Here is a 24,697-nt window from a genome sequence, read left to right on the forward strand (position 1 = left end):
ACAAATTGATAAAAAGGTGAAATTTAAGAAAACAAGCAAGATATGTGAACTGGCATTTTAAAGGAGACGATGTTCAAAGGGCTGATGAATATTTGAAAAGATATGAGAATACATAATGATAATGAAAACACATAGACACAGGGCGGGGCACATCACACACCTGCTGGAGGGTTGGGGGCTGGGGGAGGGATAGCACTGGGAGAAATACCTAATGTAAATGACGAGTTGATGGGTGCAGCAAACCAACATGGCACATGTATACCTATGTAACCTGCGTGTTGTGCACATGTACCCTAGAACTTAAAGTATAATAATAATAATAATAATTAAAAAAGATGTTCAATGACAAAACAAGATGCAAGTTTAACCCTCCCTACTTTTTTGCAGATGTCAGAAGAGATGGATAATGTTACAGCTGAAGAAATTACAGACAAGCATCTCCAAAAAGGTTCTCAATAAGTATACCATAACTCTAATACTCTTCATTTTTATTTTTAAAAGATGTAAATGATTAATCCTGTGCCAGGGTTTCAGCTGGGAACACAAATTTCCTAAGGAATCAGTTTAAAGAGAAATTAAACGTCCTAAATAAAACAAGATGGGCATAAGGAAATACATAGAAAAGTCAATGGATGTAATAAAGCTGAATTTCATTTTCTTTTTGTCACTGCAAATGTGGAGATTCCACTGGCGGTGAGACTGTTTTAGACCACAAAGATACATAAGTGCAGAACCTGCTTCAGCAAACTTCAAATCTCAGGGAGAACAATACATAAATAATGGTTGAGCTCTGGTTCATTCACCAAGCAAATATTTATTGAGCATGTATTATATGCCATCTGCCATTCTAAGTTATGGGAATAGAGTATAAACAAAACCAACTAGTCATTTTTAAATTTTACCAAGGAATACTGTGGTTAAACATGGAGATTTTCATGACCTATAGTTATTTAGCTTTATGCTTACCCTTTATTTCTACAAACTTCTATGTAACCTTTAAGCACTCAAAGGCAGGGAATAGAAAAAGTAAAAAGCAAGGCAAAGTGATCAATAGATACTTAATTTTTTACTGTACCTAGGGGATTGCATGATCTTGCATGATCTCTTTTATTCCATCCAGTGAATAAGCAGAAAATAACACATGACTTGGAGTACACACAAGGGCTTGAGACTTTTTTTTTTTTTTTAAGAAACAGAGCCTTGCTCTGCTGCCTAAGGCTGGAGTGCAGTAGTGCAGTCATAGCTCACCGCGACCTCAGACTTCTGGGCTCAAGCGATGGTCCCACCTCAGCCTCTCAAGTAGCTGGGACTACAGGCATGTATGTTAATTTCTTTTTTTGAGACGGAGTTTTGCTCTTGTTGCTGAGACTGGAGTGCAATGGCGCGATCTTGGCTCACCGCAACCTCCGCCTCCCAGGTTCATGTGATTCTCCTGCCTCAGCCTCCTGAGTAGCTGGGATTACAGGCATGTGCCACCATGCCCAGCTAATTTTGTATTTTTAGTAGAGATGGGGTTTCTCAATGTTGGTCAGGCTGGTCTCAAACTCCTGACCTCAGGTGATCTGCCCGCCTCGGCCTCCCAAAGTGCTGGGATTACAGGCGTGAGCCACTGTGCCTGGACCCCCAGTTTTTTTTTTTTTTTGTAGAGATAGGGTCTTGCTATGTTGCCCAAGCCAGTCTCAAATTCCTGGCCTGAAGTAATCCTCCTGCCTCGGCCTCCCAAAATGCTGAGATTGCAGGCATAAGCCTTCTTTATACCCTATAAAACTTTCCTTTTCTCTAATAGCTGGAAAAAGCAGGCGTGAGAATTTTGTAATGATTTTATGAAACTAACATAATTAAAATGGGTATCCAGAGACTTATCACTCTTCTTTTTTAGATTCCTCTCTTTTCAGTTTAATAAAATTGAAGTAACCAGGCTTTGATATTTGTGTATTAGTATACTCCACAGAGATGTCTCACAGATTTTTAAAATCTAAGCTTTGTTTTTGTTTTGTTTTGTTTTGTTTTTGGCCAAAGATGGGCTCTGGCCAGTAGCTGAGGAAGCAACAAAAGAAGGTGACAGAGACCTACTATGTACCCACAATAATTAAAAATTTAAAACAGAGGGCTGAGTGCCGTGGCTCATGCCTGTAATCCCAGCACTTTGGGAGGCTGAGGTGGGTGCATCACCTGAGGTCAGGAGTTTAAGACCATCCTGGCCAACATAGCGAAACCCCATCTCTACTAAAAATACAAAAAAGAAAGTTAGCCAGGTGCGGTGGCGCACACCTGTAATCCCAGCTACTCAGGAGGCTGAGGCAGGAGAATCGCTTGAACCCAGGAGTGGGAGGTTGCAGCGAGCCAAGATGGTGCCATGGTACTCCGGCCTGGGTGACAAGAGCAAAACTCTGTCTCCAAAAAAAAAAAAAAAGGTTTAAAAAGAAAGTGACAGAGGATAGAAAAGTTGTCACAAAGAAAAACAAAAATCAGTGCTGAATGGGTGAAGGTATTTATTCCAGATGGAAAAGGGGAAAGGACATCTATTGGTCTTAGATTCTAAGCTCTTGTAAGACAATAACCTAGTTTTCATAATTGTCATGAGGCTTAGAAAAGCATGCAATTAAAGAATTTAATAAATACTGTTGCTGCTATTGTTGTTTAATTATAATAAAGTGTCATAAACTCTTTATTATGTTGGTTTCCTGATAGATTTAGATCCAGAAGAAAATCAAAATGTAGTAAAGACAATGAGAGGCAAAGTGAGAGAAAAGCTAAAAATTTCTAAGGTAATGCTTTTTAAAATTTCCTGGTTTCAAATTTACTATTTAAATGAGACATTTAGCACAGTAAAATTTTCTTTGTCAAAAGAGAGCTGAAATTCAGTGTTAATATAGCTCCTTAATTCCTAAAGGCTTCCTATATATATATTTTCCTTTTGTCTCATAACATCCTTATAATGTCAAACCTAAAGCCAGGAAGAGCTAGGTGATTTGGTCATAGTAATTATAAATGATATTTCAGTATGTTTGCTGGTATTTCATATACACATACCATACTTTTTAAAAGAAAAGCATTGCAAAGTATTGAAATTTATAAATTTTGGATAAAAGACTTATGAGCACCATTATGTCTATTTCTGAAAAGATTTATTTCTGTTGTGTTTCAGATTAGTGAAGGTGAAAAATCTTCAATGGAGGAGCTCGTTGAGAGCAAAATATATCAAAGGTCCAAGGTGAATAACTTTTCTGTTTTTACTTTTTAAAACAGCTTCATGGAAATATAGTTTACATAGCAAAACTTCACCCATTTGAAGTGTGTATGACTCAATGATTTCTAGTAAATTTACAGAATTGTTTAATCAATACCACAGTTTAATTTTTATCACCCAAAAAAGATTCCTCTTTATCAGTGATTGCCCGTTTGCAATCATGCTCTATTCTTACTTGACATTACTTTTTATCCTAAAAAAAGTTACAATAAAATATTGTTAAAAGATAAACTTAGGAACATTAAAATTTTAAAGAGTTTATTTGAACAGACAACAATTCATGAACTGAGAAGTGCCAGTCTGCAGATGGTTAGGGCTCCACCGAAGGGGCATGCAGGGAAAGCTTTTAAACGGTGCATGCGGAAGTAAGGCAAAGAAAACATTGATTGACTAGAATGGAGCAGTAGCCTTAAAGTTCCTCGTTAGAGATTAGTTGGCAGTTTCTGATTGGTAAAACTAAAGTTTCATTTTCGTTGGATAGGGCCATTCACACTGAGTTGGGTTTTGGTTTGCTTACATAGGAACTCAGGGCCCTAGAGCTGCTTCCGTCTAATGGCCTCCCAATTAATTATTTTCACAATGTTATAGGTGATATCCAACTTACAGATTTTTAATGTGTAATCAATATTTGAAAAGTCAATGTGTAATCACATATTTGGAACTTGAAATGACAAAACAACTCATATTTTTAGAGAGTTATATTATTTAGAGTACAAGCTAAGTAGCTGTAACAAAAAGATTCAAAGTAAAGTGTTTTCATTAAGATAGAAGTTACCTTTTTTCTAACATAACAAGTCAGTAATCGGGGCTGATAGGAAAGTTTTGCCATCTCCAGTATGTGGTTTCCATCCGTGAGTCCAATGGCAAAGCTCTAGTTTTCCATTTGCTAGCGAAAGGGAAGGAGGAAAGAAAGAACCAAAGGATTTTAGGTTGATCTTTTAGGGGACAAGACCAGCAAACTGCACATATCATTTCCACCAAATGAATGTGGAAGAAGTGTCTAGGTTCCACTATTAGAGATGGGAGAAAAGACTGTAAAGAGCAAGTAATAGTTTCTGCCACAAGCACCTAGAGTATATAACTGCACATTTTAAAATGGAAGGTTTTTTTTTTTTTTAAATCTTTCTTTGGCTCCTCCACAGAGCCCCTCTTAGGTACTTAATAAAAATTATTTTAATTAAATGTAAAGGTAAAAGCAGACTAAAAAGTGATGTTTATGTGCATGTTATCCACTTAACACATGAATTAAAACATGCCTAAATTGGATTTAATTTCACTACGAATAGTAAAAACTATAAAGAGTTACAAAGTTTGTCAAGGTCAATCCATTGAGTATCAGGAAAAGGGGTTAAAAGGAAGAGAAATAGACTTCTAAGAAACACAATCCCAGTTACCCCACAGGGATATCTGCTCAGGAAGCAGATTTAAGCAAGAGATTTTGAGATGTGCAGAGATGATGGGGGGTAAAAGTATATACTGACAGTTCATATAAGCAGCACTGTTACAAGGTGAGTAACTTTTAAGTTAATGTCATGCCTACATTGTAGGTACAAACAGAATATAAAGATAAGCTTTTATCTTATAAGATAAAATCTTATAATTTTATACTTTATAAAATACTTTATAAAATATAGTTTACATATTTTAAATTCTTTGATTCCTAGAAACTATGAGTTTTACTTTTTATTATAGAATTGATTGCTTTCCCAAGCCTTCCTTAAAACAGTTCATTTTAATATATGTGTGTGAGAAAGAAGTGATGTGATTTATCAATTCAAAGAGTCAGACTTTACAAGAGTGAAAAATGAGAGCTTCTTTATCAGTGGGTTTACAACTAAGAATATACCACTTTTCAGACTTTTAATTGCTTCTAACTCCATGAAAGATTGTGGGCTGAGGTGGCAGTCTGTGTGTGCGCGCGTGCACACACGTACCCACCTTAACAGGACAGCACTAAAAACAAGGAGAAAAAAGAAAACTCCACTGGAGCCAGCATTTTGGTCAAACTCTTTCCTCCCAGACTAGAGTGAGGAGATAGTTTGGAAAGATGGAGAAGATTTTGGTTCTATATTCTGGCTTTTCTTGCAGTTACCAGAACATTAGAAACAGAACAAAAATAAAAAATTCATGAACCAAACAGACTCAAAGCTAAATATACCTTGATATTATCTGCCTTGGTGCTCCCTGTTCGCTAGCGAGATAACAGTTATGTTTACCCTATTACAGAAAAGTATTTCCTTATAAGCAGAAAAAGCATTTATTTCAACACTAAATACTGGTTTATCATAGTTGTCTCCACAGACTGAAGTCTCGTTGGATGAAAGTCTTTCATTTTTCATTCTGAGTGGTGAAGAAGGTTCAGCTTTGGGCAAGTCTTCAGAGCAGGTTGGATTTATTCTCTTCCCTCCCACCATCTCACTCTCAGGAAAAAATGATTCCTTATTAAAAGCACAGAATGAAATACTTGGATGGGAGATGAAGTTTTATTATCATGCCTCTTCTTTCTGAATTGAGAAGCCGTTCATAATAATAAAACCTAGCATTTATTGAGTGCGCTCTGAATGCTCAGTGATTACTAAGTTTTTAACGCGGATTGTAGCATTCAATCCTCATCTTAACTCTGAGGCAGGCCTTATGCTTATCTTTACAGGTGACGAAAATCAGGCAAAGAGGGTTAAGCCTTGATAGAGCTGGAAAGTCTAGGCTGTCAGCTCAAAAGCTAATCCAATCCCAAGGCCTCTTCTAGTCAGTCTCTCTCAGTCCCCCTCAGACTGTGTAGTCTCCCTGCTTCTCTGGGGTTGCCCTTTGCTCCAGTCCTACTTAGCCTCACTGGTCTTTCCCATCTCCTCTTGACTTGTCTCCCTATCTGCTGTTGTTCCTGGACACTTTCTTCTATCCCTCTGTGCCTTCCAGTCTCCCCACAGTCTTCTTGAGCCCCCTGCTACCCAGTACCTCCTATTCCCAGTAGTTCTACATAATGTCTCTTGCCACCTCTTGGGCCCTCCAGATCCCTCAGGTCCCCCTGTGAAGTCCCTCTGGGACCCCCATTTGCCTTTCTACTTCCATCTCCCAGTCCCTTCCAGTCACCTTTCTTTGCATTCTGCTCCAGTTCTTTCATTCTAATTTTGTTATTGTTGTTTTTCACACAATTAAAAAAAAAACTCTTTTAAAATTTTGAACAAGTAAAACATACACGGTATAAAAACGTAACGCAGAAAGCTACAAGGAAGAAAATAAAAATCACCTGAAATCCCACTAACCTAAAATAGTCACTATTATCATTTTTTTCATACTTTTCTCTATGCTTAGCCCTGTACATGCACACACACAGTTTTTATTACTATTATACTTTAAGTTCTGGGATACTTGTGCTGAACGTGCAGCTTTGTTACATCGGTATACACATGCCATGGTGGTTTGCTTGCACCCATCATTCGTCATCTACATTAGGTATTCTTCTAATGCTATCCCTCCCCTAATCCTCTACCCCCTGACAGGCCCCAATGTGTGATATTCCCCTCCCTGTGTCCATGTGTTCTCATTGTTCAGCTCCCACTTATGAGTGAGAACATGCAATGTTTGGTTTTCTTTTCCTGTGTTAGTTTCCTGAGAATGATGGTTTCCAGCTTCATCCAGGTCCCTGCAAAGGACATGAACTCCTCCTTTTTTATGTGTCCATAGTATTCCATGGTGTATATGTGCCACGTTTTTTTTTCATTCGGTCTATCATTGATGGGTATTTGGGTTGTCCAAGTCTTTGCTATTGTGAACAGTGCTGCAGTAAACATAAACGTGTGCATGTGTCTTTATAGCAGAATGATTTGTAATCCTTTGGGTATATACCCAGAAATGAGATTGCTTGGTCAATAATGGTATTTCTGGTTCTAGAACCTTGGGGAATTGCCGCACTGTCTTCCACAGTGGTAGAAGACACTCCCACCAACAGTGTAAAAGCATTCCTATTTCTCTCTATCCTCTCCAGCATCTGTTGTTTCCTGACTTTTTAATGATCACCATTCTAACTGGTGTGAGATGGTATCTCATTGTGGGTTTAATTTGCGTTTCTCTAATGACCAGTGATGGTGAGCTTTTTTTTCATATGTTTGCTGGCTGCATAATGTCTTCTTTTGAGAAGTGTCTGTTCATATCCTTTGCCCACTTTTTGATGGGGTTGTTTTTGTCTTGTAAATTTGTTTAAGTTATTTGTAGATTCTGAATATCAACCCTTTGTCAGATGGATAGATTGCAAAAATTTTCTCCCATTATGTAGCTTGCCTGTTCACTCTGGTGATAGTTTCTTTTGCTGTGCAGAAGCTCTTTAGTTTAATTAGATCCCATTTGTCAATTTTGGTTTTTGTTGCCATTGCTTTTGGTGTTTTAGTTATAAATCCTTTGCCCATGCCTATGTCTTGAATATTATTGCCTAGGTTTTCCTGTAGGGTTTTTATGGTTTTAGATCTTACATTTAAGTCTTTAATCCATCTTGAGTTAATTTTTGTGTAAGGTGTAAGGAAGGGATCCAGTTTCAGTTTTCTGCATATGGCTAACCAGGTTTCCTAACACCATATATTAAATAGGGAATCCTTACCCCATTGCTTATTTTTGTCAGGTTTATCAAAGATCAGATGGTTGTAGATGTGTAGCGTTATTTCTGAGGCCTCTGTTCTGTTCCATTGGTCTATATATCTATTTTCATACCAGTACCATGCTGTTTGGTTACTGTAGCCTTGTAGTATAGTTTGAAGTCAGGTAACGTGATGCCTCCAACTTTGTTCTTTTTGCTTAGTATTGTCTTGGCTATATAGGCCCTTTTTTGGTTGCATATGAAATTTAAAGTATTTTTTTCTAATTCTGTGAAGAAAGTCAATGGTAGCTTGATGGGGATAGCATTGAATCTATAAATTACCTTGGGCAGTATGGCCATTTTCACGATATTGATTCTTCCTATCCATGAGCATGGAATGTTCTTCCATTTGTTTGTGTCCTATTTTATTTCATCGAGCAGCGGTTTGTAGTTCTCCTTGAAGAGGTCCTTCATATCCCTTGTAAGTTGGATTCCTAGGTATTTTATTCTCTTTGTAGCAATTGTGAATGGGAGTTCACTCATGATTTGGCTCTCTGTTTGTCTATTATTGGTGCATTAAGAATGCTTTTGATTTTTGCACATTGATTTTGTATCCTGAGACTTCGCTGAAGTTGCTTATCGGTTTACAGAGGTTTTGGGCTGAGACGATGGGGTTTTCTAAATATACAATCATATCATCTGCAAACAGACAATTTGACTTCCTATCTTCCTATTTTAATACCCTTTATTTCTTTCTCTTACCTGATTTCCCTGGCCAGAACTTCCAATACTGTGTTGAATAGGAGTGGTGAGAGACGGCATCCTTGTCTTGCGCCAGTTTTCAGAGGGAATGGTTCCAGCTTTTGCCCATTTAGTTTGATATTGTCTGTGGGTTTGTCATAAATAGCTCTTATTATTTTGAGATACGTTTCATCAATACCTAGTTTATTGGGAGTTTTTAGCATGAAAGGGTGTTGAATTCTATCAAAGGTCTTTTCTGCATCTATTGAGATAATCATGTGGTTTTTGTCATTGGTTCTGTTTACGTGATGGATTAGGTTTATTGATTTGCGTATGTTGAACCAGCCTTGCATCCCAGGGGTGAAGCCCACTGATCATCATGGATAAGATTTTTGATGTGGTGCTGGACTTGGTTTGCCAATATTTTATTGAGGATTTTTGCATCGATGTTCATCAGGGATATTGGCCTGAAATTTTCATTTTTTGTTGTGTCTCTGACAGGTTTTGGTATCAGGATGATGCTGACCTCATAAAATGGGTTAGCAAGGAGTCCCTCTTTTTCTATTGTTTGGAATGGTTTCAGAGGGAATGGTACCAGCTCCTCTTTGTACCTCTGGTAGAATTCGGCTGTGAATCTTTCTGGTTCTGGGCTTTTTATGGTTGGTAGGCTATTAATTATTGCCTCAGTTTCAGAACCTGTTGTTGGTCTATTCAGGGATTCGACTTCTTCCTGGTTTAGTCTTGGGAGGGTGTATGTTTCCAGGAATTTATCCATTTCTTCTAGATTTTCTAGTTTATTTGTGTAGAGGTGTTAATAGTGTTCTCTGATGGTAGTTTATATTTCTGTGGGATCAGTGGTGACATCCCCTTCATCATTTTTATTGCATCTATTTGATTCTCTTCTCTTTTCTTCTTTATTAGTCTGGCTAGTGGTCTATTTTGTTAATCTTTTCAAAAAACCAGCTCCTGGATTCATTGATTTTTTGAAGGGTTTTTTGTGTCTCGTATCTCCTTCAGTTCTGCTCTGATCTTAGTTATTTCTTGTCTTCTGCTAGCTTTTGAATTTGTTTGCTCATGTTTCTCTGGTTCTTTTAATTGTGATGTTAAGGTATCAATTTTAGATCTTTCCTGCTTTCTCCTGTGGGCATCTTGTGCTATAAATTTCCCTCTAAACACTGCTTTAGCTGTGTCCCAGAGATTTCGGTACATTGTGTCTTTGTTCTCTTTGGTTTCAAATAACTTATTTATTTCTGCCTTAATTTCGTTATTTACCCCGTAGTCATTCAGGAGCAGGTTGTTCAGTTTCCATGTAGTTGTGCAGTTGTGAGTGAGTTTCTTAATCCTGAGGTCTAATTTGATTGCACTGTGCTCTGAGAGACTGTTATGATTTCCATTCTTTTGCATTTGCTGAGGAGTGTTTTACTTCCAATTATGTGGTCAATTTTAGAATAAGTGTGATGTGGTGCTGAGAAGAATGTATATTCTGTTGATTTGGGGTGGAGAGTTCTGAAGATGTCTGTTAGGTCCACTTGGTCCAGAACTGAGTTCAAGTCCTGAATATCCTTGTTAATTTTCTGTCTCATTCATCTGTCTAATATTGACAGTTAGGTGTTAAGGTCTCCCACTATTTTTCTGTGGGAGTCTAAGTCTCTTTGTAGGTCTCTAAGGACTTGCTTTATGAATCTGGGTGCCCTAGTGTTGGATGCATATATATATTTAGGATAGTTAACTCTTCTTGTTGCATCGATCCTTTACCATTATGTAATGTCCTTCTTTGTCTTTTTTCATCTTTGTTGGTTTAAAGTCTGTTTTATGAGAGACTAGGATGGCAACCCCTGCTTTTTTTTGCTTTCCATTTGCTTGGCAAATCTTCTTCCGTCCCTTTATTTTGAGCTTATGTGTGTCTTTGCATGAGATGGGTCTCCTGAATACAGCACACCAATTGGTCTTGACTCGTTATCCAATTTGCCAGCCTGTATCTTTTAATTGGGGCATTTAGCCCATTTACATTTAAGGTTAATATTGTTATGTGTGAATTTGATCCTGTCATTATGATGCTAGATGGTTATTTTGCACATTAATTGATGCAGTTTCTTCATAGTGTCAATGGTCTTTACAATTTGGTATGTTTTTGCAGTGGCTGGCACTGGTTTTCCCTTTCCATATTTAGTGCTTTTTTCAGGAGCTCTTGTAAGTCAGGCCTGTGGTGACAAAATCTCTCAGCATTTGCTTGTCTGTAACGGATTTTATTTCTCCTTCACTTATGAATTTTAGTTTGGCTGGATATGAAATTCTGGGTTGAAAATTCTTTTCTTTAAGAATGTTGAATATTGGCCCCCACTCTTTTCTGGCTTGTAGGGTTTCTGCATAGAGATCCACTGTTAGTCTGATAGGCTTCCCTTTGTGGGTAACCTGACCTTTCTCTCTGGCTGCCCTTAACATTTTTTCCTTCATTTCAACCTTGGTGAATCTGACGATTTTGTGCCTTGGGGTTGCTCTTCTCGAGGAGTATCTTGATGATATTCTCCGTATTTCCTGAATTTGAATGTTGGCCTGTCTTGCTAAGTTGGAGAAGTTCTCGTGGATAATATCCTGAAGAGTGTTTTCCAACTTAGTTCCATTCTCCTCATCACTTTCAGGTACACCAATCAAATGTTGGTTTGGTCTTTTCACATCGTCCCATATTTCTTGGAGGCTTTGTTCATTTCTTTTCATTCTTTTTTCTCTAATCTTGTCTTCATGCTTTATTTCATTAAGTTGATATTCAATCTCTGGTATCCTTTCTTCTGCTTGATCGATTCAGCTATTGGTACTTTTGTATGCTTCATGAAGTTCTCGTGCTGTGTTTTTCAGCTCCATCAGGTCATTTATGTTCTTCTTGAAACTGGTTGTTCCAGTTAGCAATTCCTCTAACTTTTTTTCAAGGTTCTTAGCTTCCTTGCATTGGATTAGAACATGCGCCTTTAGCTCAGAGGAGTTTGTTATTACCCACCTTCTGAAGCCTACTTCTATCAATTCATCAAACTTATTCTCTGTCCAGTTTTGTTCCCTTGCTGGTGAGGAGTTGTGATCCTTTGGAGGAAAAGAGGCATTCTGGTTTTTGAAATTTTCCACCTTTTTCTGCTGTTTTTTCCTCATCTTCATGGATTTATCTACCTTTGGTCTTTGATGTTGGTGACCTTTGGACGGGGTTTCTGTGTGGATGTCCTTTTTGTTGATGTTGATGCTATTCCTTTCTGTTTGTTAGTTCTCCTTGTAAGAGACCCCTCTGCTGCAGGTCTGCTGAAGTTTGCTCTAGGTCCACTCCAGACCTTGATTGCCTAGGTATCACCAGCGGAGGCTACAGAACAGCAAAGATTGCTACCTATTCCTTCCTCTAGAAGCTTCAACCCAGAGGGGCACCCACCAGATGCCATGCCATCCGGAGCTCTCCTGGATGAGGTGTCTCTCGACCCCTGCTGGGAGGTGTCTCCCAGTCAGGAGACACAGCCGTCAGGGAACCACTTGAGGAGGGAGTCTGTCCCTTAGCAGAGCTTGCGCACTGTGCTGGTAGATCTGCTGCTGTCTTCAGGACTGGCAGGCAGGAATGTTTAAGTCTGCTGAAGCTGTGCCCACAGCTGCCCCAGGTGCTCTGTCCCAGGAGATGGGAGTTTTATCTATAAAACCCCCTGACCGGGGCTACTGCCTTTCTTTCAGAGATGCCCTGACCAGAGAGGAGGAGTCTAGAGAGGCAGTTTGGTTACAGCAGCTTTGCCAAGCTGCAGTGGGCTCCGCTCAGTTTGAACTTCTCCGTGGCTTTGTTTACACTGTAAGGGAAAAATCCACCTACTCAAGCATCAGTAATGGCGGGCGCCCCTTTCCCCACCAAGCTTCAGTGTCCCAGGTTGACTTCAGACTGCTGTGCTGGCAGTGAGAATTTCAAGCCAGTTGATCTTAGCTTGCTGGGCTCTGTCAGGATGGGATCCGCGAAGCTTGACTGCATGGCTCCCTGGCTTCAGCCCCCTTTCCAGGGGAGTGAATGGTTCTGTCTTGCTGGCGTTCCAGGCACCACTGGGGTATGAAAAAAAAAAAAAAAAAACCTCCTGCAGCTAGCTCAGTGTTTGCCCAAACAGCCACCCAGTTTTTGTTTAAACCCAGGGCCCTCACACTTATTCCAAAATTGACCACATAGTTGGAAGTAAAGCACTCCTCAGCAAATGTAAAAGAACAGAAATTACAACAAACTGTCTCTCAGACCACAGTGCAACCAAACTAGAACTCAGGATTAAGAAACCCACTCAAAACCGCTCAACTACATAGAAACTGAACAACCTGCTCCTGAATGACTATTGAGTAAATAACGAAATGAAGTCAGAAATAAAGATGTTCTTTGAAACCAATGACAACAAAGACACAACATACCAGAATCTCGGACACATTTAAAGCACTGTGTAGAGGGAAATTTATAGTACTAAATGCCCACAAGAGAAAGCACAAAAGATCTAAAATTAACACCCTAACACCACAATTAAAAGAACAAAAGAAGCAAGAGCAAACAAGTTCAAAAGCTAGGAGAAGGCAAGTAATAACTAAGATCAGAGCAGAACTAAAGGAGATAGAGACACAAAAACCCTTCAAAAAATCAATGACTCCAGGAGCTGGTTTTTTGAAAAGATCAACAAAATTGATAGACTGCTAGCAAGACTAATAAACAAGAAAAGAGAGAAGAATCAAATAGACGCAATAAAAAATGACAAAGGGGATATCATCACCGATCCCACAGAGATACAAACTACCATCAGAGAATACTATAAACACCTCTATGCAAATAAACTAGAAAATCTAGAAGAATTGGATAAATTCCTGGACACATACACCCTCCGAAGACTAAACCAGGAGGAAGTTGAATCCCTGAATAGACCAATAACAGGCTATGAAATTGAGGCAATAATTAATAACCTACCAACCAAAAAAAGTCCAGGACTGGACGGATTCACTGCCAAATTCTACCATAGGTATGAAGAGGAGCTGGTACCATTCCTTCTAAAACTATTCCAATCAACACAAAAAGAGGGAATCCTCCCTAACTCCTTTTATGAGGCCAGCGTCATCCTGATACCAAAGCCTGGCAGAGACACACACAAAAAAAGAATTTTAGACCAATGTCCCTGATGAACATCGATGCAAAAATCCTCAATAAAATACTGGCAAATTGAATCCAGCAGCACATCAAAAAGCTTATCTACCATGATCAAGTGGGCTTCATCCCTGGGATGCAAGGCTGGTTCAACATACAAAAAACAATAAACATAGTCCATCATGTAAACAGAACCACTGACAAAAACCACATGATTATCTCAATAGATGCAGCAAAGGCCTTTGACAAAATTCAACAGCTCTTCATGCTAAAAACTCTCAATAAATTAGGTATTGATGGGACATATCTCAAAATAATAAGAGCTATTTATGACAAGCCCACAGCCAATATCATACTGAATGGGCAAAAACTAGAAACATTCCCTTTGAAAACTGGCACAAGACAGGGATGCCCTCTCTCACCACTCCTGTTCAACATAGTGTTGCAAGTTCTGGCCAGGGCAATCAGGCAGGAAAAAGAATAAAGGGTATTCGATAAGGAAATGAGGAAGTCAAATTGTCCCTGCTTGCAGATGACATGACTGTGTATTTAGAAAAGCCCATCGTCTCAGCCCAAAATCTCCTTAAGCTGATAAGCAATTTCAGCAAAGTCTCAGGATACAAAATCAATGTGCAGAAATCAAAGCATTCTTATACACCAATAACAGACAGACAGAGATCCAAATCATGAGTGAACTCCCATTCACAATTGCTTCAAAGAGAAGAAAACACCTAGGAATCCAACTTACAAGGGATGTGAAGGACCTCTTCAATGAGGACTACAACCCACTGCTCAACGAAATAACAGAGGACACAAACAAATGGAAGAACATTCCATGCTTATGGATAGGAAGAATCAATATTGTGAAAATGGCCATACTGCCTAAGGTAATTTATGGATTCAATGCCATCCCCATCAAGCTACCAATGACTTTCTTCACAGAATTGGAAAAAACTACTTTAAAGTTCATATGGAACCAAAAAAGAGCCCACATTGCCAAGACAATCCTAAGCCAAAAGAACAAAGCTGGAGGCATCACACTACCTGACTTCAAACTATACTACAAGGCTACAGTAACCAAAACAGAACGGTACTGGTACCAAAACAGAGATATAGACCAATGGAACAGAGTAGAGCTCTCAGAAATAATACCACACATCTACAACTATCTGATCTTTGACAAACCTGACAAAAATAAGCAATGGGGAAAGGATTCCCTATTTAATATATGGTGCTGGGAAAACTGGCTAGCCATATGGAGAAAACTGAAAATGGATCCCTTCCTTACACCTTATACAAAAATTAATTTGAGATGGATTGAAAACTTAAATGGTTAAATGAAAACTTAAAACCATGAAAACCCTAGAAGAAAACCTAGGCAATACCATTCATGACATAGGCATGGGCAAGGACTTCATGTCTAAAACACCAAAAGCAATGGCAACAAAAGCCAAAATTGACAAATGGGATCTAATTAAACTGAAGAGCTTCTGCACAGGAAAAGAAACTACCATCAGAGTGAACAGGCAGCCTACAGAATGGAAGAAAATTTTTGCAGTCTATGCAATCTACTCATCTAACAAAGGACTAATATCCAGAATCTACAAAGAACTCAATCAAATTTACAAGAAAAAAATAACCCCATCAAAAAGTGGGCAAAGGATATAAACAGACACTTCTCAAAAGAAGATATTTATGCAGCTAAGAGACACATGAAAAAATGCTCATCATCACTGGCCATCAGAGAAATGCAAATCAAAACCACAATGAGATACCATCTCACACCAGTTAGAATGGTGATCATTAAAAATTCAGGAAATAACAGGTGCTGGAGAGGATGTGGAGAAATAGGAGCACTTTTACACTGTTGGTAGGACTGTAAACTACTTCAACCATTGTGGAAGACAGTGTGGCAATTCCTCAAAGATCTAGAACTAGAAATACCATTTGACCCAGCCATCCAATTACTGGGTATATACCCAAAGGATTATAAATCAGGCTGCTATAAAGACACATGCACACGTATGTTTATTGCAGCACTATTCACAATAGCAAAGACTTGGAGTCAACCCAAATGTCCATCAATGATAGACTAGATTAAGAAAATGTGGCACATATACACCATGGAATACTATGCAGCCATAAAAAAGGATGAGTTCATGTACTTTGTAGGGACATCTATGAAGCTGGAAACCATCATTCTCAGCAAACTGTCCCAAAAACAAAAAAACCAAACACTGCATGTTGTCACTCATAGGTGGGAATTGAACAGACACAGGATGGGGAACATCACACACCGGTTATGTCATAGGGTTGGGGGAGTGGGGAGGGATAGCATTAGGATATATACCTAATGTAAATAATGAGTTAATGGGTGCAGCACACCAACATGGCACATGTATACATATGTAACAAACCTGCACATTGTGCACATGTACCCTAGAACTTAAAAAAAAAAAAACAAAACAAAACCAGGGCCCTGGTGGCGTAGTCCCCTGAGAGAATCTCCTGGTCTGCAGGTTGAGAAGACCATGGGAAAAGTGTAGTATCTGGACCCATTCCTCATTGCACAGTCCCTCACGGCTTCCGTTGGCTAGGGGAGGGAGTTCTCTGACCCCTTATGCTTCCTGGGTGAGGCAATGCCCCACCCTGCTTCTGCCCACCCTCTGTGGGCTGCACCCACTGTCTAACAAGTCCCAGTGAGATGAGCCGGGTACCTCAGTTGGAAATGCAGAAATCATTGGCCTTCTGCGTTGGTCTTACTGAGAGCTGCAGACCAGAGCTCTTCCTATTCCGCCATCTCGCCAGCCACCAGAGGTTTCTTTTGTTTGTTTTGTTTTGAGACAGTCTTAGTCTGTCACGCAGGCTGGAGTGCAGTGGCGCGATCTCAGCTCACTGCAACCTCTGTCTCCTAGCTTCAAGCGATTCTCCTGCCTCAGCCTCCTGAGTAGCTGGGATTACAGGAGTGTGCCACCACACCTGGCTAATTTTTGCATTTTTAGTAGAGATGGGGTTTCGCTGTGTTGGCCAGGCTGGTCTCAAACTCCTGATCTCAGGTGATCCACCCACCTCGGCCTCCCAAAGTGTTGGGATTACAGGCGTGAGCCACCACACCTCGCCACACAGTTTTATATAAGCAGAATCACAATAGTCAATGGCAATTCCATTTTTCCAGTTTCTCAGTTGAACCTTGGTCTCATCCTCAGATTTCCTTTTACTCACATGCTTCAAATCCAATTTCTCACAAACCCTGTTGGTTCTGCCTTCAAAGTATTTCTGATTCGGACCCACTTTTCACCAGCCTCTCTGGTACTTCACCATAGCCTCTCATCAGAATCATTGCCACTGTCTCCATCTGTATTCACTATTGTCCCTGTAGTCCATTTTCCATACCATATAGTCATCAGAGTGACCCTGTTAAAATCTAAGACATATCTTTTTTTTTTTTGCATAAACCTTCTAATGGTTTCCTACCTCACTCACAGTAAAAGTCCTTACAGGGGCCTTCAAAATCTACATGACCTGGTCCCCTTAGTACCTCTCTGACTTTTATTTTTCACTACTCTCCCCTCTGTCATCTGACACCAGCCACATTGCCTTCCTTCCTGTTTCTCATTTACCGCAAGCTCCTACCTCAGGGCCTTTGTACTGAGGTGTCTGCCTAGAAAGCTCTTTCCTTTTCCTTAAGCTGTGTCCCCCACTAACTTTGGATTTCTGTTCAAATGACGTATTATTAAAGATGCTATGCCTGACAACCCTATCTAAAATAGTACTCCCAACCTACCCAGTCTAGCATTCTCTATCCTCTTGTCTTGCTTTATTTTTTTTCATAACACTTACCACCACTTAATATATAGTTCTTTGTCTATTTGTTTATTTTCTTCCTGGAATATATTAGGCACACAATGAATATTTGAATGAATATTGATTAAATGGGTATCAAACATTCCTATGCTCTTAATCAGTCATCTGACTTCCCTGCATCCCACAGTTTGGGTTAATGGATAGGCTTTTCTAGAAAAACAAAAGTAGGCCCTGTCTCTGATCCTCCAACCTGGCAGAGTATGCCAGGGCTAGGTGCTGTGGCTGTGGCCACTTTTCCTTCTTGTAGGGCAAGCATATTAGGTCAGTAGGATTAAAGAGTGGGGCAAATGGGCTTCTTGGGCATGAGGAAGTCAAGGTTTAGATGTGAGCTGTTTAGAGGAGTTGTTTGGAAAAGCTATCTGCCCTGCAGCTAGTGACTACTGTCCCCATCACAGAAAGGAGAATGCTATTCTTTTTGTAAGAGGCTGAGTTTGAGTATGGCCCCTTCCTGTGGGGAGAAAGGGGAGCCCTGGTTCCAAATATCTCATCTGGGCAACCCAGAGTGAAGCCTGGGGTTACTTTCAGAAGGTTCTGCTTGTCACACCACAGTTAACAAGGCATGTTCCTGTGAGAAGGGGCAGGGACACTACCCCTTTTGTACTGCACTAAACTCACTTGTATCCATCTAGACTTATATCTTCTGACCCCATTCTCCCTATCACACAATAGCCAACAGCACACACATTGCTCTGCTGTCAGCTGCATAGTGAAGACCAAGAAAGTGATCTGGGATAGCAGCTGGACTCAGACTAAGTGAGAAACAGTTGAGCAGGTAGGACTTGTATTGGTCGAGATCACAGCTTGTCTCAAGCTAAAAATATAGGTAGATTGGGTAGGGCTCTTAAAAAAACAGACCCGCAGAGTCATAACTAGGCTAGCGTCCAAGATGACAGCCCGACATAGTCTACCATCAGGGCAGACCTTAGCTCTGAAGGCAGGTGGAAAGCCCTGGCCCACACAAGGGGTGTTTTAAAGGAAGCTTGGTTATGAGAGCTCCAGTTGGAGCAAAGAGGCCTTTGTAGTCTGTGACTGGAATCTTCAAAGAGAACCCCCATGTGGAGATCCCCCAAACCTTGCTCCTAGATATTGGCATACTTTATTTGAATTCTGAAAAGGATATCACAAAGATTTCTGGATATAAAATATCCTGATTTCATGGCAGGGATATAGGAGGGAGGGTATGATTATATGATTTTATATGAACCTAGTTGATGTTTAATGACATTTAACTTTGTAAGTATTAATCAAGGCCATGTAGGATTCTCTATTCAAAGGAATTCTGTGGTTAACTTGTTAAATTTTATTATTTACCCTAAATGTTTGTTTTTGAGAATCGAGGGATTTTTGTCTGACTCACACACTGTCTCTGTTGTTCAGTATGTGTATATTTCAAATTAGATAAAATCATCCAAAATAATGATTTTGCTTTCATGAATAGACTCATATTAAATTTATGAGTATGATATATTCATTTTAATATTTAGTAATGTATCTGTTTCCACATCTATGTTCAAATTGTTTATAACCTTTATATATATATCATATATCAGAATTTCACTATAATCACTCTGCTACACTTCTATGCTGAATCTTTTCTTTCTTCTTTCGTTTTTTTTCATGAATACCTTGTAGAAAAAAGCATGCCTCCTCGACAGCACTTTAGGTGGTACTGTTTTTCGAATGATGAGGAAAAAAAGGATTTAGGGTCACATGGTCTGATATATTTGGACCCTGCCCTACACTGTGTATTCTCAGTAGTTGAAATATTACAGTTCAGTATCTCAGAACATTTTCCATAGGGGAGGAAGGGCTATTTCAGCAGTCTTTCAGTGAAGAATTACAAAGATGGGCTACAGAAAAATCATATTGTATAATACTAAACCTTAAATGAGTTCTAAGTTCAGTGAAATTTCATTGTAACACAAGTTCAGCTAGAACTTGGTCTATGGGTGGCAGGATCAGACACACAATTCACAGTAAGGTTCCATACATTTCATTTATGTGCATATTAATCATTGGAGACAAGCATGTAAACTTATTTTCCTTTTTGGTATTCAACAGAGACCAGTAAAAGATAGTTATCCCAAATGCTTTTCACTTGGTGTTAATTTACAAAATGTTGCTGAGAGTGAAGATGAAGAGTTTATGAAAGAATTCATTTTGACAGATTTACTCAAAATAAAAGCTGCTGACTATGAAGATGATCAAGAACAAATAAAAAAACAGAAGGCAAATATTTTTGTACCAAGTAGTTCTCCAGGTAACATTCTTTTCCAGTAAAATATTCAAGTCATTAATGAATTATGTTATGGAATAATAGCTTTTCTGTATGCTGGATAAATAAAAAGTACTGATCTAAAATTATAGTAACTTTTCTATATTTGTTTTTCATGACTTCCCTGAATTAAGGGAACTGATTAAGAGAACTCATTCTTCGTTGAAAAAATATACATATATAGGCATATATATATATATATATATGTAGAGAGAGAAAGAAAGTGAGAGAGAGGCTTTCTGCTAGACTTTAGTAGTAGGGTGTTATAGTCGTTTGTACTACTTATTTGGTCAATATCCATTTAATATTTTGGACTTTAAAGTAATATCTAAGTTTTATTGTTATTAAGTGGTCAACCAGCGCAAACTGCCAAAAGATATGATGCCACGTATTTTAGAAGATGAAGGATTCTATATTCAGAGAAAGCCAGAAATATATAAAAAGACCTGCAACAAAATGGAAAATCGCCTGCTTAAACTAGAAGAGGCAAGTGCACCAGCTAACAAGTTAAAACACTGGCTAGTATGTGACTTATTTAGCAAAATATTTAATTACTATACTTAAATATTTTTGATAGGGAAAATGTTGGTTTGGAGAGAGTGGAGAAATAATGTCATTACCTACACCTATTAAACAGTCATGGAATTTCAGACTAAACGTAAGGAAGGAACCTTTAAATCCGTTACTTAAGACCATATACAGGAAGGTAACCAACAACAATTTATTTGTAATTATGGTTAAAATTCTTGTAAAATCAATTATATCTTGTGGTTTTGTGGTGTTGATTTATCCTTTAAAGATACTAAGTCTACTAATATAATGTCTAAATCATGATGAAATGTTAAATAGCCCTTAAAATTATAGTTTCAAGGAATATTCAATGATATGGGGAAATGCCCAAAATAAAATCTGAAGTGGAAAAAGCAGAATGCAAAATTATGTATGATGCTAATTTTACAAAAATAATGAATAAATGAATGATACTCAAGATAACCACTATTGTAACTTCTACCACTATACATTACTCTTGTCTGTTAGTTTTACCTATTTTATATAAATGAAATAATAGAATAGGTACTCTATATTGTTGTGTACAGCAATAGCTTGTTCATTTCTGTTGCTGTATAGAACTCCATAGTATGAAAAATACATTTTATTTATTTATTAACCATTATTTTATTGATGGATATAAGTTACATCCAGTTTTTGGCTAATACTAATAATACTACCATGAAAATTTGCACCTCTTCTGATAACTGTATGTGTATGCATTTTCTGTTGGGTAAATATCTCAGAGTAGAAATGCTGGGTTATAGGTTTGTATATGTTTAGTTTTACTATATAGTGCCAAATGGTTTTCTAAAGTGGTTGTACCAAACTATATACAAACTAAGAAGTGTGTGAGAGTTTCAGCTGCTTTGTATTCCTGTCAACATTTGGTATATCTGTCTTTTAAATCATAGCCATTCTGGTGTACATAAGTTGTATTTCATTGAAGTTTTAATCTGCATTTCCCTAATGACTAATGAAACTGAACACCTTTTCATGTCCGTTGGCTATTAGGACAGCCTCTTTTATGAAAGCTTGGTTAAGACTTTTAACCATTTTTTTCTTATTGGATTGTCTGCTTTTTCTTGTTGATGTGTTGATTTCTGGATATGAGCCCTCATATAATCTACTCTATGGCTAATCTTCTCACTGTCTATTTTAGTCCATCCTCACACTGCTGTAAAGAAATACCTGAGACTGGGTAATTTATAAATAAAAGAGGTGTAATTGGCTCATGATTCTACAGGTTGTACAGGAAGCATGATGCTGGCATCTGCTTGGCTTCTGGGGAGGCCTCAAGAAACTTCTGGGAAGCCTCAGGAAACTTGTAATCATGGTGGAGGGCAAAGAGGGAGCTGGTGCTTCACAAGGCCAGAGTAGGAAGAAGAGAGAGAAAAGGGGAAGTGCCACACACTTTTAAATGACTAGATCTCATGAGAACGCTATCACTAGAACAACCCCAAGGGGATGGTGTTAAACCCTTCATGAAGGACCTACCCCCATGATCCAATCACTTTGCACCAAGCCCCACCGCCAACATTAGGGATTACAGCTCAATGTGAGATTTGGGTGGAGACACAGATCCAAACCATATCACTATCTTACCTGTGCTTTTTGATGGGATGTTCTTAATGTTAATGTAGTGTAATTTACCATTTTCTTTTTCTTTAGGGTTAGCACCTTTTATATCCTGTTTAAGAAACTGTGCTTACTCCAGGTCCCAAAAGTATTCTTCTGTTTTTATTCTAAAGAGTTTATTGTTGGACCTTTCTCATTTAGAGTTACCACCCATCTGGAAAGTACTTTCTGTGTATAGCATTAGGTAGGGGGTCATTTTTCATTTTATCCATGTGGATATCTAATTGACTTAATACCATTTATGGAAAAAAATCAATAAATCTTTTCTCATTATAATTCATTGTCATCTTTGACATTAGTCAGCTGACCATCTATGTCTTTAAAAATAAAGGACTAATCAATGGAAGGACATCCCATGTTCATAGGTTAGAAGACTTAATATTGTTAAAAATATCCATATAACCCAAAGTGATCTGCAGACTTAGAGCAATCCATTTCAAACTCTCAATGACATTTTTTTACAAAAATGGAAAAAAATCCCATAATTAATAAGGAACCTCAAAGGACCTTCAAAGTAGAAGCTTTATATTCCTGACTTCAAAATATATTACAAAGCTACATTAATCAAAACAGGATGGTACTGGCATTAAGACAGACATATGGACCAATGGAACAGAATGAAGAGCCCAGAAACTCACGTATATGCAGGCAAATGATCTTCAAGAGGATGCCATGACTACACAATAGGGAAAGGATAGTCTCTTCAACAAATGGTGCTGGGAAGACTGGATAACCACATGCAAAAGAATGAAATCAGACCCTTATCTTACATCATACACAAACATCAAACTCAAGATTGAGTAAAGACTTAAAAATAAGACCTGAAACTATAAAACTCCTAGATGAAAACATGGAGGAAAGCCTTTAATAACATTGTTCTTGGCAGTGGTTTCCTGGATATGACACCAAAAGCATAGGCAACAAAACAAAAATAGAGAAGTGAGACTACAACAAACTAAAATTCATCTGTTGCAGTAAAGGAATCAATCACCAGAGACAGAAGGCAACCTATGGAATGGGAGAAAATATTTGCAGACCATACATCTGATAAGAGGTTGAAATCCAAAATATATAAGGAACTTATTGAACTCAGTAACAGGAAAACAACCCAATTAAAAAAATTGGTAAAAGACTTGAATAGACATTTCCCCCAAAAAACCAAAGATGCATACAAATGGCCAACAGACATATAAAACATGCCTAACATCACTAATTGTCAGAGAAATGCAAATCAAAACCACAAGAAGATATCACCTCTCACCTGTTAGGATGGTCATTATTTTTTAAAAACCCCCTGAAAATACCAAGTGTTGGCAACAATGTGGAGAAATTAGAACCCTTGTACACTATTGGTGGGAATGTAAAATGCTGCAACCACTATGGAAAATAGTATGGAGTTCCTCTGCAAATTTAACATAGAACTGTAATATGATCCAACAATCTCACTTCTGGGTATTTATCCAGAAAAATTGAATTTAAGATTTTGAAGTGATATTTGCATTCCTGTGTTCATTGCAGCGTTATTCACAATAGCCAAGAGGTGGAAACAACCTAGCTGTTCATTGACAGTTCAATAAAGAAAATGTGGTGTATATAGCCATAAATAATAAATCTTGTCATATGCTAAAACATGGATGAAGCTTGAAGATGTTATACTAAATGAAATAAGTCAATCACAGAAGAACAGATTCTGCATGATTCTGCTTATATGAGGTATCCAAAGTAGTTCAGCTTCATAGAAGCAGAAGGTAGAATGGTGGTTGCCAGGGGATTTGGGGAGAGAGAAATAGGGAGTTGCTGTTCAAAGGGTATAAAGTTTCAGTCATGCAAGATGAAAAAGCTCTAGGGATCTATGGCACAACATTGTGCTTATAGTTAATAGTACTGTAAACTTAAACATTTGTTGAGGGGAGAGCTCATGCTTTGTAATTTTTACCACAAAAAATAGGACCATTCAGATTTTATATTTTCTCTAATTTGTCTTCTACTTTTGCTTTTTAAAAAATTTTTTTTTCTCTCTGAATTTTAGTTTGCATATATTCTATTGATGTGTCTTACCATTCACTTATATAGTTTTCTGCCATATTTTATCTACAGTTAAATCCACCCAATGATTTATTTCCCTTTCTTTATTTCTTTCATATGTTTAAAATGTCCCCTTCTTCACCTTAGGAAAAAGATTTGGTGGTGTTTATTTGCCCTTGTGTTCTTCCTAGTATAGGCTTAGTTTCTAAATTTTAAAATTTTTTGCCATTTTCTTTCACCTAATTTCTGAGTTTAATTCTGATTTATGTTTTAAATGTCATATAACTTCCATATAAATTCAGCTCACTGTGAAAACCACATTTCTATTTATATCTGGTTTTGGATGCCCTTCTGGTGTGCTTTGATTGCCTGTAGGCTGTTATTTTGCTGTTTATTCTTTTTTCTTATAGAAACTTTGATGGATTTAATGTTGATCGCTTTCTACCGCTTGTTTTTATGTAAAATTATTTTTCCTAAACTTTTATAAAAAGTCTCAGTTTGAATACCTTTTCTGTTTTCACAGACCTGTTGTTTTTGTGTTGTGTTAAAATATATTGTGGCTGGATTTCTGTAATGTCTTGGCTCTATTCCCTTCCCCAAGTTTTTTCTGGACCTCCTCTTTCCTTAATTCCTATGGTCCCCTACTTCTTAGTTTCGATTTCACTCCCAGTAGTT

At 38.1% G+C, this 24,697-nt stretch overlaps 1 protein-coding gene across 1 annotated transcript in view; it reads left to right on the forward strand.

Annotated features, from left to right (window-relative positions):
• Nucleotides 1-24,697, forward strand: part of CC2D2B (coiled-coil and C2 domain containing 2B) — a 131,604-nt gene that overhangs the window by 16,035 nt on the left and 90,872 nt on the right. The window contains 7 exon segments of the mRNA XM_073019213.1: nucleotides 388-448; nucleotides 2,692-2,768; nucleotides 3,149-3,214; nucleotides 5,540-5,635; nucleotides 19,597-19,795; nucleotides 20,160-20,296; nucleotides 20,388-20,516. Of these exon segments, the coding sequence (XP_072875314.1) occupies nucleotides 388-448; nucleotides 2,692-2,768; nucleotides 3,149-3,214; nucleotides 5,540-5,635; nucleotides 19,597-19,795; nucleotides 20,160-20,296; nucleotides 20,388-20,516 (765 nt within the window).

Source organism: Chlorocebus sabaeus, chromosome 9 (assembly GCF_047675955.1).
Source record: "Chlorocebus sabaeus isolate Y175 chromosome 9, mChlSab1.0.hap1, whole genome shotgun sequence".
Lineage (NCBI taxonomy): Eukaryota > Metazoa > Chordata > Mammalia > Primates > Cercopithecidae > Chlorocebus > Chlorocebus sabaeus.